The sequence below is a fragment of the Perna viridis genome, chromosome 7 (assembly GCF_037379345.1).
Source record: "Perna viridis isolate PV_CMFRI_1.1 ecotype Kerala chromosome 7, ASM3737934v1, whole genome shotgun sequence".
NCBI lineage: Eukaryota > Metazoa > Mollusca > Bivalvia > Mytilida > Mytilidae > Perna > Perna viridis.
This window is the reverse complement of record NC_142451.1, coordinates 11,460,182-11,474,685: the sequence shown is the minus strand read 5'-3', so window position 1 is coordinate 11,474,685 and position 14,504 is coordinate 11,460,182. Positions and strand designations below refer to the sequence as shown.

General features: G+C 32.9%; 1 protein-coding gene across 1 annotated transcript; it reads right to left on the bottom strand.

Annotated features, from left to right (window-relative positions):
* Positions 1–1,591: 1,591 nt before the first annotated feature.
* On the bottom strand, positions 1,592–8,126 carry LOC148611325 (phospholipase A and acyltransferase 1-like). The gene is made up of 5 exons (XM_088591767.1): positions 8,043–8,126; positions 7,720–7,851; positions 3,903–4,089; positions 3,252–3,381; positions 1,592–2,646 (listed from the first exon to the last, which is right to left on the bottom strand). Exons 2-5 carry the CDS (start codon positions 7,829–7,831, stop codon positions 2,533–2,535), a joined length of 543 nt encoding a protein of 180 aa, XP_088447893.1. The 5' UTR covers positions 7,832–7,851; positions 8,043–8,126; the 3' UTR covers positions 1,592–2,532.
* Between the last annotated feature and the right edge of the window lie 6,378 nt (positions 8,127–14,504).

The following is a 14,504-nucleotide window of genomic DNA, read 5'->3' as shown; positions in this document are numbered from 1 at the left end:
TTTTAATATATATTGTTGAAAAATATGCCCGACTAAGCTTATATGTAAAATCTAGTTTTCATATGAAGAGTCATGCCTTTTCACTCAATCAGATCAGAGCTCTATTCATTCAAAATCTGAAATAGCTAACATTTAATAGTTATTAAATGATGGGTTTGTTAAACGATATGATTGATCAGTTTTGTTATAAAACAACATATCAGTCAGTAAAGTAGGAGAAGATTGGATGCATCATCACTTGTTCAAAAGGAAACAAAACATTATTTTATTAATCTTGATAGTCCCAACTTCAAGGCTGATCAAACAGATTCATAATATTTGTACATCAAGTAATTTCTTAAATTTTTTATTAACATAGTTTTAGTCACATATCGGGAAAGATACCAATGCAATGCGTGATATCAGCAAAAAGTTAACAAAAAACATGACAAAAAATGCTTTGCCTAGAGGTACACAAAACCTGGGCAATGATAAGTGTACATAGTTTTAGTTTTGCAACCAGTTTTGAACAACACTTTACATACTCCTGGTCATTGCCGGTAGATTGCAGTCTTGCTGCTTCTGGAACCCTCACTTCTTTGTCGCATCCCTCATGATTTTTAGAAATTATATTTGTATTATGGATATTAATTTGCTATGATTAAAAAAATAATGAGCGTTATAGTGATAAAAAACAATTTCGCGAGAACATTTTTTGCGTTTTTCTGTTCGCAGCGAAAATCAATAAGTTAACAGTATTTGTCATCTTTATCAACAAATTAAATTATGAAATAATAATTTCTGCAATGATTTTGTACGTGCTGTATTATAGGCGTAATTTGATCTAAATGATTATTTTCCATGTGCCATATTGACCGCAGACAGTCCGCCTATTATTGTCACAGCCCATGATTCATAACTTGGTGAGCAAGCTCACATCCCTCTCACACCATCATTCTGGACAATAATGGAAAAAGAAAGTATTTCACTTCAAAGGATTTTAACAAAGATGCATCTTATTCACTTTCAAGGATATCAGAAAAAAACTGACGCATCATCAAGGCGTCATAGCACAAATATATGACCTTTTCTAACCCTAATATTCCAGTCGTTATATTACGTTGCCTACGAACACTCCATTGAAAGAGTACAACAGAAAGAGATACAGAGAGGGACTGGGTTATTCAGGTTAGACTTTTACATAAAAGCCTCTCCCGCCTCTGGAAAAAAGACAACATCAGGGTGAGGGATAAATCAGTCGTCTCCCTTCCACCTTACCCCATAAAAAATACATGAACCCTACGATTCTTCGTTGCGGAGATATTGTTGGGACATTAAGGTATGAATACTTATATTGGTTGATTCAACTTTAAGACGACATCAATATCATGCTAGTTGGCAGTTCAGGAGTGATACTCCAGTCCGATTTCGTGTTTTTCCAACACAACTATTTTTTTGTGAATGGGCCGCTGAATTCCGAAAGACTGCCATATTAGTCCTAACAGAAAGACGATGTCGTTCATTTATTGAAAAACAAAGTGATATAATAGGTAGAGGAAAGATACTAAATTTTTCTTCAAAATACATTTTAGGTATAAAGTAAAAATCAAAATTTATTGGTCTTCAGAATACTTTATTGAATAAAGAACAAAAAAGCAATGCTTATTTGCATTTAAAATTATAAGTTATTGGAATCAAGAGATTCTATCACAATAAAGAATTATCCATATCAAATTTAAATGATAAAGAATAAATGAACAAGGATTTCATTTCATCATAAATCACAGAAACAGATCACAGATAGCTTTGTCTGAAGTTAAATATTTCGTAATTGTGTAACATCATAGTATTTGCCACAAAAAGCTACCACACGTCAGCAAGCAATAAAATTCTATATTCCACTAATGCAAATATAACTTTCCGGTATCATGTTAATTAGACAAAATGTTAATAAAATTATTTCAACGTTTAATATTCAGTTATATATAGACCTTTTAGACAGTAGGAAATAAATTAAATAAAAACTGAAAATAAAGAAATGTCAAAATGAACAAGCGAACATAAAAAATGAAATAGGCTTCATAAATAACATAATAAGTCAGTCTACCTCCTTGTTTTTAGTATCCGTAGAACTTCAAGATTATGAAAACCTCCGCCCAAACAACTCATTGCTAGCTGAAATAATGCAATGTGAATTTAACTCAAAATAATTTGATGTGAATTCAGCTCACATATTGTTAAATGTGACCACAACAAACAAATTATTCAATGTAAACGTATGATTATCATAACATATGATTACATCGATTTTTAACAATACAAAACATATTTTACCAAACAAGTCCTAAACATATGTTTCCATATATTTTAAAACAAATGAGAACATATGTTGTAATTTTTAGTATGTACCCCCTTAGCCACTTAGGGTTGAAAGTTTAACCAAAAAGAAGCTTCAACTGAATTATATTGAATGAAATGAAGTTACAAATAATCTATCAAAAAACAGCAATGCAGACATCAATATGCAATAAACACAATGTATTCTGATAGCTGTTATGATTTTTCCTTTCGCTCCTCTTTTGACCTTGAACCAGATGCAGCCCATGCTAATCCCCCGACTACAACTGCAGCACCTACTGCCATCACCCTGGTGAGGAATGTCTCTGCCTAAGAGAAAGACGTACAAAATTATTGTGTTAAACAATATGAAGTACCTGTCATGTTATATGCTTATTTGTTTGTTAATTATCACCAGTAAGTTTACCTTTCTTTTGAGTAACAAAAGTAGTATTGGATTTATATGGAATGTCAATATATGTTAATTTAGTGTTCCATATGATTACAGTGGGCTTTAATGACTGGTGTGTGCCCTTCATGCTTACTAACTATGAAAACTAGGAAATAACGGGAATAAAAATGTGAGACTTTTAGCATATGAATATCTGTTTGAAAATTAAATCCTTTGTTTAAAAATTAGTGGCCAATGTAAGCAAATATATGAACATATATTTTTCAACTTTATCCTCAGTATCAGGGGCGGTCTCTTAAATTTAAATTAATAATTTTAAACTAAAAATGAGTATGATACTAATGTTGGTGCAGAAGAAAGCATCTATCTGATGTACTATGTGTATAATTATTAGTATATAATTAAAAAATAGTACATTCAATGAAAACCCTTTTATTCATACAACATTGTGGTTTTTAAAATGACTTTCTTGTTTAGTAGGTTTCCAAGGTAATAAACATGAACTATTTTATACACAACTAACCTGCTGGGACCAGTTTTCTCCATTTCGGCACCAAGCAGCAAAATGTTCACAGTTGCTCCATAGCACATTGTAAGGGATAGAACCAAGTCTGGATAAGGCACGTGCTACGATTTCATCCGGTTTGAAAGGTCTGAAATATATTTTAAATGAAAGTTCCTCTCTTAATTGCTCCATGCTTTTGGGTTGAATTGTTTTTAATAAAATATTTGATTATTTGATATATTTAAGGTGTCTTTATTGTAGCCTGTTTTCGTTCTTCAACAATGAAATTTTATCTAATTTTCTTGATTTACTTTCCTGAATATTTAAATGTATAGTTCCATAGTGTTGGGTATTTTCACCAAAATAAACATAAAAACTGCTTCAGGGACCGTCAAACAAAGATTGACGACAACAATCAAAATTTGACAATACAGTTTTCAGTTAACAGAAATCAATTATCTCCATCTTAATACAACTGCCAAGTATATTTGTAAAATCTTTAACAGTAACTCGTAAAAATCGTAAAATTGACGAAATTCCTTGTTACATGTACATGCACAACAAATGTGGTCCATTGAAATTCCTCGTTACAACAAATATTGTATTAGATTAACAATTCCAATTTTTTAGTCATTCACTAGTAAAAAGGTCAAAGGTAAACTCCCTTACTTGCACTTCCTGTCCTTGTCATTATTTTTCCTGGCTTTACTAGTCCCCGTGACATCCCAGAAATTATCCACTTTTACATTAGCTTTATTGAATGTTCGTCCACAAATTGTAAACATATGTCCAGAATTAAAATTTGCGTTGATGCCGTCGTTTTCATCTCCGGCCAAATGAATAATCTCTTCATCGCCTGTTGCAAATAGAAACATACTTACATATGCAAAGTTACACGGCTACCTTTTTTAGAATATCCTAGTTAATCCGGAAAAAGGGTATAATTACATACATGATTACATGTTTTGACCTGAATGCGTCAGCATCATACTTTTGTCTGCACACTTAAACCATTTATATACTTGTAAACTATAAACATTATAAATGAACTGCTTCGTGGAGCTCCTCTAGATACACCTCAACATTCAAGCTTGATAAAATTTTAAACTTGATTGTTATTTAAACTTTTGACACAAAAATAAAATATGAATAACTAGAGGCCCAAGAAAGCATGAATCGTTCACCTGGTTAACCTTTTGTTTATTTGATATATCTTTTATGGTTTTAGAGACGAAGATTTTCAAAGCTGTACATGTGAGGAAAAAAAACACAAAAACTGTTTCAGAGGCCTACGAATGGTTTTGAAAATTTCATGATGCTGAACGATATTATCTCCTGCCAGAATTTCGCTGCAGGCAACAGTGCAATTACAGCAAACCCCGCCTTTTCATGAAATAAATCCAAAACTCAAAAATGGAATATCAGAAATTCATATCAATTAAAGAGGGAGATTATATCAATAGTAATAAATTATTTTCTAAAGTTTCAAGAAAATTGGTACGACTAAAACTGTGAAATTCCCCTTTTTTAAAAGCGAATTCTCATAATATCAATCATACAATCGGACATTTACAGAGAGCGAAAGAAAGCTTACATCAATATAAACAAGACTGCAGTTTTAGAGCCAGCTCTTCTAACAGTTCTACTAGCCAGCTCTACTGCTTGAACTGTAGGAAGAGCTGGCTATTGAACTGTTCTTAATCTGTCATAGAACTGTTCTTCTGACAGTTCTAGGACAATTATATGATAGGTTAGAACTGATCTTACCTGTAAATAATGTATCTAAAATGTTACAAAATTTGAAAGAAATTCGTCCAGCGGTTACAGAGGAGTAGTCTTCGTAAAGTCTTCCTATTGCAGTAAAGTACAAAAAACTGTCAATGTCCAATAATTCCCACTAAATTGTTCGAAACAAAATGGCCGTGTGGTATAACCAACTACATAATGTATCTTACAATACTACAAAATTTGAAAGAAATCCGTCCGGCAGTTACAGAGGAATTTTTGTCACAAAATCTTCCTACTGTGTCAATGAACAAAAGACGATCCAAGTCCAATAACTCCCATAAAGTTGATCAAAACATAATGGTGGTGCGGTAGTCACCGTATGATCAACTAATTAATGTTACACAGTATCTAAGAACCCTACAAAATTTGAACGAAATCCGTCAAAAAGTTACAGAGAAGTTGTGTGCACCAATTCTTCCTACTGTATTGTTCGAAACAAAATAGCGGTGTGGTATGATCAACTACATAATGCAGTTAACAATTCTAAAAAATGGAACAGAATCCGTCAAGTGGTTAAAGAGGAGTTGTGTTCACAAACTTAATGTACAAAAACAAAACGGTCAAAGTCAAATAACTCGACATTCTAGAAAAGCAGAGGACGCTTACCCTACCGGTGCACCTGGTCCATGCTCCCAGTTTTTAGTGGAGTCCGAGTTGCTCTTTTGGTTTTTGCGTCATTTGCGTCCTGTTTTTCTAGAAACACCCGCCGAGTTGCTCATAAAAAGTCAAGTCCGGGTTAGACACACGAGGAAAGGAAAACTATGACCCGTTGAATAAATCAGTTTTCATGATGCAGATGGATACACCATAACGATCCATGTGTTCACGATGACGACCATAAAATATCTGTAGTGATGACTTCAATCTTGTAGCAACATAACCCTGTTCCAGAAGCCTATTTGTCAGACTTCTAGCGTGATACAAAAAGCTTGCGTAGTTTCGGCAAGCTCTGGCATAACGTATGAGTTGTGATATGAACACTCCATACGCAGGTGCTGAAGGGATGTTGCCACAGATGAAAGGAAAGTTGACAATTCTGAATGAAAAGTCATCACATTTGTCGTAAAGTTTGGTCAATAGTTTTCCTTTACCATCGATTCAAAAGAATAACAATTTAAAAAAATCAAAATCCGACTTAAAATAAAAAAGTTTATTTTTGGGGGATGTGGCCACTTTGGTTCATTTTAACTGGAAAACCGTAAGAGATATCTAAAATCTGATTGAAAAACGCAGGCTGGTACATCCATCAGGAATCCAATAAAAATATTTCAAAATCGGACTTAAAATGAAAGTTAAATTGTTTGGGGAGTGGCCCCTTTGAGCCCGAAAACTGTAAGAGAAGATAACTGATTCACAAGGAATTCACTGATAAAATCCAAAATCGGACTAAAAATAAAACAGTTGATTTTTTTCTTTCTTTCTTTTTTTCTGTCGTGGCCCAATTTTGTATCCCTTGAACCCCAAAATGGTTAAAGATATTCCTAATGAATTTCTTTTTTAAACAGAATTTTGAAAGGAACAGATTTATATCCGAATCATAAACGCTTAAATAGAACTAAAAATAATTCTAATAATAACATCCATTTCCCCCTTTTAGCTCCTTATTTCTAAAAAGGGTTGGGCAAAAACCTCAAAAACCTATAGGATCTACTGCCATCTACATAGGAACATTGTGTTAAAGTTTTGAAAACCTTCAATGAGATTTATTCAAGTTATAGTAAATAAACAACAATTAAAGGTCACCGACCACGAAGATGCCGACATGATTCCCATCACACGACCAACAAATTTTGTTGCGGTGGCATGAAACGATCCTTCCATTTCTGATGAAGTTATCATTTGGAAACCGTGTGGGGAGGGGGCAGACAGACGGACAAAGACAATATTATCACATAATACCTTGCCATGCACTTAGTGTGGCACACTATAGCTTGGTTATAAATTGTCTTAAGTATGTACATATGGTAGCATAAACTACAAAGACTTCATATTGAATATTTGTCAACTTCCATGCTTGAGTAAAGGCTAAAAATGTAGGAAAGCGGTGGAGTTTCACCGTAATAGGGGGTACACGAAATCCTCTACTTGAATAGAGCACTATGCAAAGATTGAATAATGTTGGTTGAATACTTTTAACACAAAGTAACCATCCCCTACACCTATGAACAATCAAATAAGGGTTTTGTGATCTTTATTTTAAAAAACTGAAATGAGGGTCCTATATAGTGCGTAACGACCCTTTTACTAGGATGCATGACGGCAATTTTTGTCAATAAGTTGTATTATACTCATAAAAATGATCTTAAATTAACTATTTCAATATCATGAAAAAAAAACCTTGGTTTACTGCAATCCCTGCTGCAATCTAGGACCGTATACTAGACCTGCTTGAACCTTTGATGACACAGTAAAAAATATTAAATGATTAATAACAGTAGCAAATTAAGCAAGTAATAGGGTTCTAGAGGTTGGATACCCTCCCCTTTTGATTAAAAAAAATTGTCAATTTTGATTTTGCGCATGATAAGGGCAAAATGATCAGGCTGGACACCCTTTTTCCAAATTTCTGGGTCCAGCCCTCCACACCCACATTCCCAAATAAAAAAAAAACCTTTTGAAAAATTTCTGAATCCTTCTCTAACATGATGGATCTGGATGCATACATAACGTTTCATTTAGGCAAACCCTTGCTACTGACCTTTATAAACACCCCAGTGAGAGTAGTATCCTCTGGGAAATTCCACCAAGTCTCCTTTCTCAAGACCAGCCAAAACGGTTGAGTTATGACGCTTTAATTCTAGCTGGGCCATTTATGATATGAAAATAAAAACTGAAAATAAATACAAAAAGATCAATATAATAATTCGCATTTACAAGTTATAATATCCTCGTATAAATATATTAATACTCAACTAAGTCATTGATTTTGACAACAGAAAACTGTTAGAAACCTATTCAAATCAGGTTGAAAACTTAATAGTATTAAAGAAAAAATCAATTCCCTGTTATTAACTTCCTTACATATTCCCATCCGATAAAAAAACTTCTGCTTTTTACGGAAAAAGAAAGCGCCTTCCAGTACTTTCGATTTGATGAAGTTTTGTCAGTTGTTCGTTGTCATAGCTATATTTAGTAACAATAATGTTACGCCTCGACACATCAGACATTCGTACCTTTGTCTTTACCTGGCTACACTTCAGTGTTAGAATGCATTTGACCCACGAGGATAGGGATCACTTCCAATATACAATGTGATTGAGATAGGTCACCGTTTCATTCTTCAGAATCTAGATATTGATTTTTCGGTCGGGGTCAAGAAAAAGGGGGTTCGGTTGGCTAATACGAGGCAGATGTAACCTGTAAGGGGACAATAATTTGAATCTGAGGCAGAGGCTTGCTTGCTCCCAGTATCAAATATTGAAATATGCAGCTCGACTAGTATATAACATTGTTATAGACTTGACGGGTTGCATATTTGATAATGGGAGCAATCCCCTTTGAGTGGGGCTGGCAATTATGGTCGGGGTAGAATATTTATTTTCAAGACTTTGCGAATTAGAAAATTTTTATTTTTAAATGCTCTGCGATCAGAAACTGATGTTGGTGTATGATAAAAACTTGTTGAGATGATACAATGTAAGCAGTGGGTAGCACATGACAAATTTTGTTTACAAAAAATCAATAATTTCATATCACAAATGAATGCATCCTTTCTCAAAGATGAAAGTTGATTTTTGATTTTATTAATTAACGATTTAAAGAGACATAAATTACATATAATGCATTGAAATTCATTGAAAAAAAATTTTTTTTGTTTTGTTTTTTGTTTTGTTTTTGTTTTTGTTTTTTTTGTTTTTTGTTTTTTTTTCTTGGTATTTGTATTTGCATTTGTCTTCTGACAATAAGTTCCTATCATTACACAACATATATTTTAGAAGAAGAAGAAGCATGTTTATTTTCCGATCAAAGGGCCCATGAATGGCACAGTTATAAAACAAAACAAATATGATTAAGTATTACAAGGAAAACTACCTGTTATTTTACAAAATATTATATAATACAGTATATCATATCATGGTATAAAACTTTATGATAGTGGTTCTTAATAATCTAATTATTAGGCCACCTGTTATATTAGTAATTACTAAAACAGTATGGCAAGCCAAAGTGGACAAAAAATCAATATTTTGTAATATTAGAAAATGAATTTCTAATATTACAAAATCATTTTTTTAATATTAGAAATTCAATTTGTAATATTCAAAATTCATTTTCTAGTATTACAAATTCCTGATTTAGTAATATTATAAAATATCACACATTTTGTAATATTATGAAAATGAATTTGTAATATTAGAAAATGAATTTGTAATATTAGAAAATCAGTCACATTCTTTTAATATTACAAAATGATTTTCTAATATTAAAAACTCGTAACTGAATACGACAAATCCATTTTCTAATATTAGAAAATCAATTTCTAATATTCAAAAATATTTTTTAATATTAGAAATTGAATTGAATTTTTAATATTAAAAAAGTGTTTTGTGATATAAGAAGTCCAATTTGTAATATTAAAAAATCATTTTTTTTTTAATTTTAGAAAATGCTCATTTTTGTCCACTTTGGCTTGCCATAAAAACAGTATGATTATGGCACACATCCCAATTTATCGAGAAGAAAAAAGTGAATAATTTGTGAAAGTTGACTCAGCTGCAAAGAGTACCAGGGGCGATGCCTTAAGACATACCATTGGTGCTGTGGTATAATAGAAAATTAAATTTCTGTTTATACATATTGTACAAAATTATCAAATCGAAAAATGGGTAATATTAATACCAGCATGCCTACCTCGTATACTCGGTGCAGAAAAGTCAACTTATTAGTAAATCAAACCCCTCAAGCAATCATCAATTCGGAAATTGTGGGATGGTCTAAAAACAGGACGAGGATAAAAAACAGGACGGGCATTTTCCGATACATTTTTGGCTATAACTTTAGTTTTCCTTAATGGAATTCAAAAAATTTAAATGATTTCTACAGAAGAAAAGTGCAGTATTCCGTTATTTTCATTAAGAAGCAACCAATTAAAATCAGCTTTGATGCCAAGGTATTTAAAACTTTATTGAATCTAACATTGATTTTATTGGTGAATGTAAATAAAAAGTTTTTTTTTCATCTATTTCCTTTGATGTGCACCGTAGGCATGTCGAAGAATACCCTGATATCTCTCACATTCAATTTGTAATCTATGAGCAAACATTTTGAGTCTTGTTATATTTCTCCGATGGTCAAAGTTCCTCAGAGCATGTTTACCATGTGGTTTTTCATTATTTTGCAACAAGCTAAAGAAATGTTTAAAAACTAATTTCTAACTGATTTCTTTAAATTTTAATGTAACTGTTTTTTCAATGATTTATCCAACCCTTTTATGTTGTTTAGTATATTTTTCATGGAACCAAACCATTGAGGATTTTTTTTATCAAACATGGATTTACTTCCATAAATGCATAATTTAACAATGAAGACAAGAAATCAAGATTTTCCAATCTATGCCAGTATTTAACCACAGATTTAACCACTTCAAAATGGAGCCTAGTTCAGAGAGAACACCTAAGTTAGGTTTTTTATGCATCCCCCAAAAATATTTACGAAATTAAATGCGCATTTTATCGCATGGTAGATTTGAATATGTACTGTTTAAACCACAAGCTTCAGATCTAATTTTAGGTGTAATAGGATCAAATAAACCCCATTCCTCAGCACAGTAAAGAAGACTTAGTTTTATATAATGATAAAAAAACGTGTTAAGATACCGGGATGAAAATGTCAGCAAAAGGCCACCCATTGGTCTTCAATGAACGACGAGGAAAATCTCAGAACAGGCAGCAGTTGGCCCAAAAACATCATTATACACAGGTACCGCGAAAGAATAACCCCTATATACTCAAGTAACATAAAAATAAACTAAAGGTGAAAACGAAACAAGACATACAGAGGCCAGAAATTCCTGACTTGGGACAGGCGCAAAATATGCGGCGGGGTTAAAGTACTTTGGCGTGATCACAACCTCCCCCTTTAAAATCTGGCACCTGTGGAAAAATATTACAATTAAAAACTCCTAAAAATAAGTTTACAACAGAAATAAAGAGACTGAATATAAATTACACAAATGTTAAAACTAAGGACCACTATCAGTTGACTGACATGCCAGCTCCAGCCCAATTTAAACCTAGAAAAAGTTATGTCCCCATCGTATGTAAAATCAATCCCAATTTTTCCCATGTGGGAATCACGGTACATCGTTAGTCATACAATAAGGGAACAACAACCCATGTCATGTCGAAAACTGCTTTAAAATATAGTATTTTAATTTCTGTGTAAAGACCATATGAGCGAATCAATGTTAAAACCAAGAAATGCTATCTTCAACGATTTGACAGCAATATAATAACTATATCCCTTACGAATGAGCCTATTCCACGGTTTAGTTAACTCACTGGGTGAGTATCGAGATTTCTGTGCTTTGTGCAGGATATTACCGTATAGCAAAGGGTGAGAGATAACTACATGTATCAATTCCTTACAAGTATATAGTCATTATGTTGTTCATCATACCCTCATTTGCAAAATGGTGATATGTAGTGATAGGGATGTCCGTCCTTCTTTCCTCCCCCTCGCACTTCTTTTTCTCCATCCGGTACACTGAGGGGTACCCATATATATTATCTGTTACTGCTCCTATGTGCAGCACTGAATAGACTTTATTGAAGCTGTCACAGAATCTTTATCACATATTCTCATTGTACCACTTACGTGTATTCTAGATTTTAATCCAAATCAAATCGTAGATTTCACATTAGCAAATCATGGAGTTAAGTCATTATGTATATGGACCAACAGGGTCAATCTTAAATTATTAACAGAATCGGCAATATTCTATTTTAATATTTTTCGGTGTTTTTTATATGAAGAATAACATACAATTAAACATTAAAGTGTTCAATTTTTTTTTTTTTTTTTTTTTTTTTTTTACCAATTTGCCTTTCCAGTTTCGTAGCTCTACACATATTGGTATGCTTTTAAGGAGTAACTTCTAATCAGCAGATTTATAGAACCACATACCATACACACGAATACATTGTGTATATAAAACATGAACAAAAATGTAGATAATTGGGTTTCTGGAATTACAGATCCTCCATTTAGCTGTTAGTGTAGGGGCACTTAGGGGCACTTCGTATTAGTGGACACATCGGATTATTTTTTTAATTTGTGACGCGTACTGTTACGAGTTGTCTCTCGTTATCCATGTTTTCAAAGATACAGCACTAATCGGGATTTTTTTCGTGCATATTTACTATTGATTATTATTATTATTATTATTATTATTACTATAATTTTTAATATAATGAATGCGAGAACTTTTAACGCTCCCGAAGAAACATTAATTAAAAACAATTTTATAATTTTTGTCAGCTCTGATTTTATATATTATACTTATAACCTTCAAATATGGTAAATTTTTTAGTGATATATGTCTTAAAACATTATACTAATTGTCATGGTCTGATATGTCTACTGGCCGAAATGTTCCGCATTCATAAGGAATTATTGGTGTTCTTCAACTAAACTTTAAATATGGTAAACCAAGTAAGTGCTATCAGTAAAGCCTGTTTCTATCAAATTCGAAACGTAGGACGTATTCGATCATATATAACTGAGAATGCCTGTAAAACTTTGGTTTGCTCATTAGTTACTCCTAGACTGCACTACGGAAATGCATTATTATATGGCATCAACAAAAGTTTATTAGAAAAACTCCAGCGTGTTCAAAATATGGGAGCAAGACTTATTACAAGAACTAAGAAGCATGATCATATCACACCTGTACTAATAACTCTTCATTGGTTACCAATACAGTATCGCTGTCGGTACAAAATTTTACTATATGTATTCAAAGAATTCCATGGAACAGCACCAGCATACCTCCAAGAACTGATTTCTATCTGTAGTCCCTCTAGATCTTTACATTCAGATAATGGTAACTTTCTGCAAGTTCTAAAAGTTCGAGCACAAACTAACGGTGAGAGGCGATTCGATAAATCAGCAGCAACCCTCTGGAACAATCTACCTATTGAACTACGCAATGTAAAATCGCAGGATGTTTTTTAAAAAGGCTCTTAAAACTCACCTGTTTAAACTCGCTTTTTAGGCATTTACTCTTTATTTTTATTTTTTTTATTTGTCGCCCTTGAATGAACTTTCCAAATCTAAAGATTTTTATCTATCACATCTAAGTGATTATTTTAATATGTTGGTAATATTCTGAATCTTTAACTGGCTAATCCAAAATTGTAATCATGCGTCCATTAACATGCGATATTATATAGGGCAAAATGTTGCATTTTGCATCTCTCGCTGGGCAATGTGACGAGGTGATGGTAGGTTTCCATTGATTAAACTTTTTTCTTTTTACTTTTGTGTTTGAATATGAAAATATTATTCATCTTGCAAATTATCTACTCTTTTTACAGACAATGTCAATAATTTGTTGCCTTTTTAACCGACATGATATACTCTTACTCCTTTAAAAAATAGAAATTGTCGGAAACGTCTCCCTAAAAACATTTCCCAGCGTACTACAATTTAAAAGATATTACTTTCTTTTGAAAGGACGGGTCCTCAAGCAGCAAAATGTACATGCAAGGTTTATCAAAATGTTCTGTACAAAACCCTGTTGTAAGTAATCAATCGTTTGTTTTTGTTTCAGATGTCGATATCAACCTTAAAATAAAGTAATACCAAAAGTAAAAACGCTTTCTCTTGGTCGTTCGTTGTTCCTGCTTTATTTGTCTTTGCATGGCTGTCTTATCTTTGGAAGAAGGAGATGCTTACCACAACGGCATTCCATGCATCACCCATGCTTAGTTGTATTGATAATTTATGTGGTTATGTATTAATAACAACTGTTAAAACATTTTGAATAGTATTGAAAGAATGAAAGCCAGGGATAAAGACCTGACATGAAAAACAGACATACATAGCAAAGAACATAAAATAGAGCAACTCGGACTCCATTAAAAACTTGGAGCATGGACCAGGTGCACCGGTAAGATAAGCGTCCTCTGCTTTTCTAGAAATGCCCGCCGAGTTGCTCATAAAAAGCCAAGTCCAGAGTAGACGAGAGAGGAAAGGAAGAATATGACACGTTGAACAAATCCGTTTTCATAGTGTAGATGGTACAGATGGTACACTATAACGATCCACGAGTTCATGATGACGACCAGAACTATGAATGGCTAAAACTATTCTGACGGAAGTGACGAAACTTGTGAACACGAAAGGAAATGATTGCGCTGGAGGCGCTGTTTGTCTTTTATTATGACATTGAACTCCGTTCATCAAAGGCATAGCCTAAATTATATTATTGTAAACGATGTGAATGAAGTGAATGCAAGCCTAAAAAATATTACAACCAAA

What these genes read in the sequence shown, in the direction of transcription:
- LOC148611325 (XM_088591767.1), bottom strand. Translation starts at nt 7,831, where the DNA reads ATGGCCCAGCTAGAATTAAAGCGTCATAACTCAACCGTTTTGGCTGGT. An exon ending in TCACTGGGGTGTTTATAAAG is followed by an intron (nt 4,090 to 7,719) that starts GTCAGTAGCAAG and finishes TATTTGCAACAG; the next exon opens with GCGATGAAGAGATTATTCAT. An exon ending in GAGAAAACTGGTCCCAGCAG is followed by an intron (nt 2,647 to 3,251) that starts GTTAGTTGTGTA and finishes TCTTTCTCTTAG; the next exon opens with GCAGAGACATTCCTCACCAG.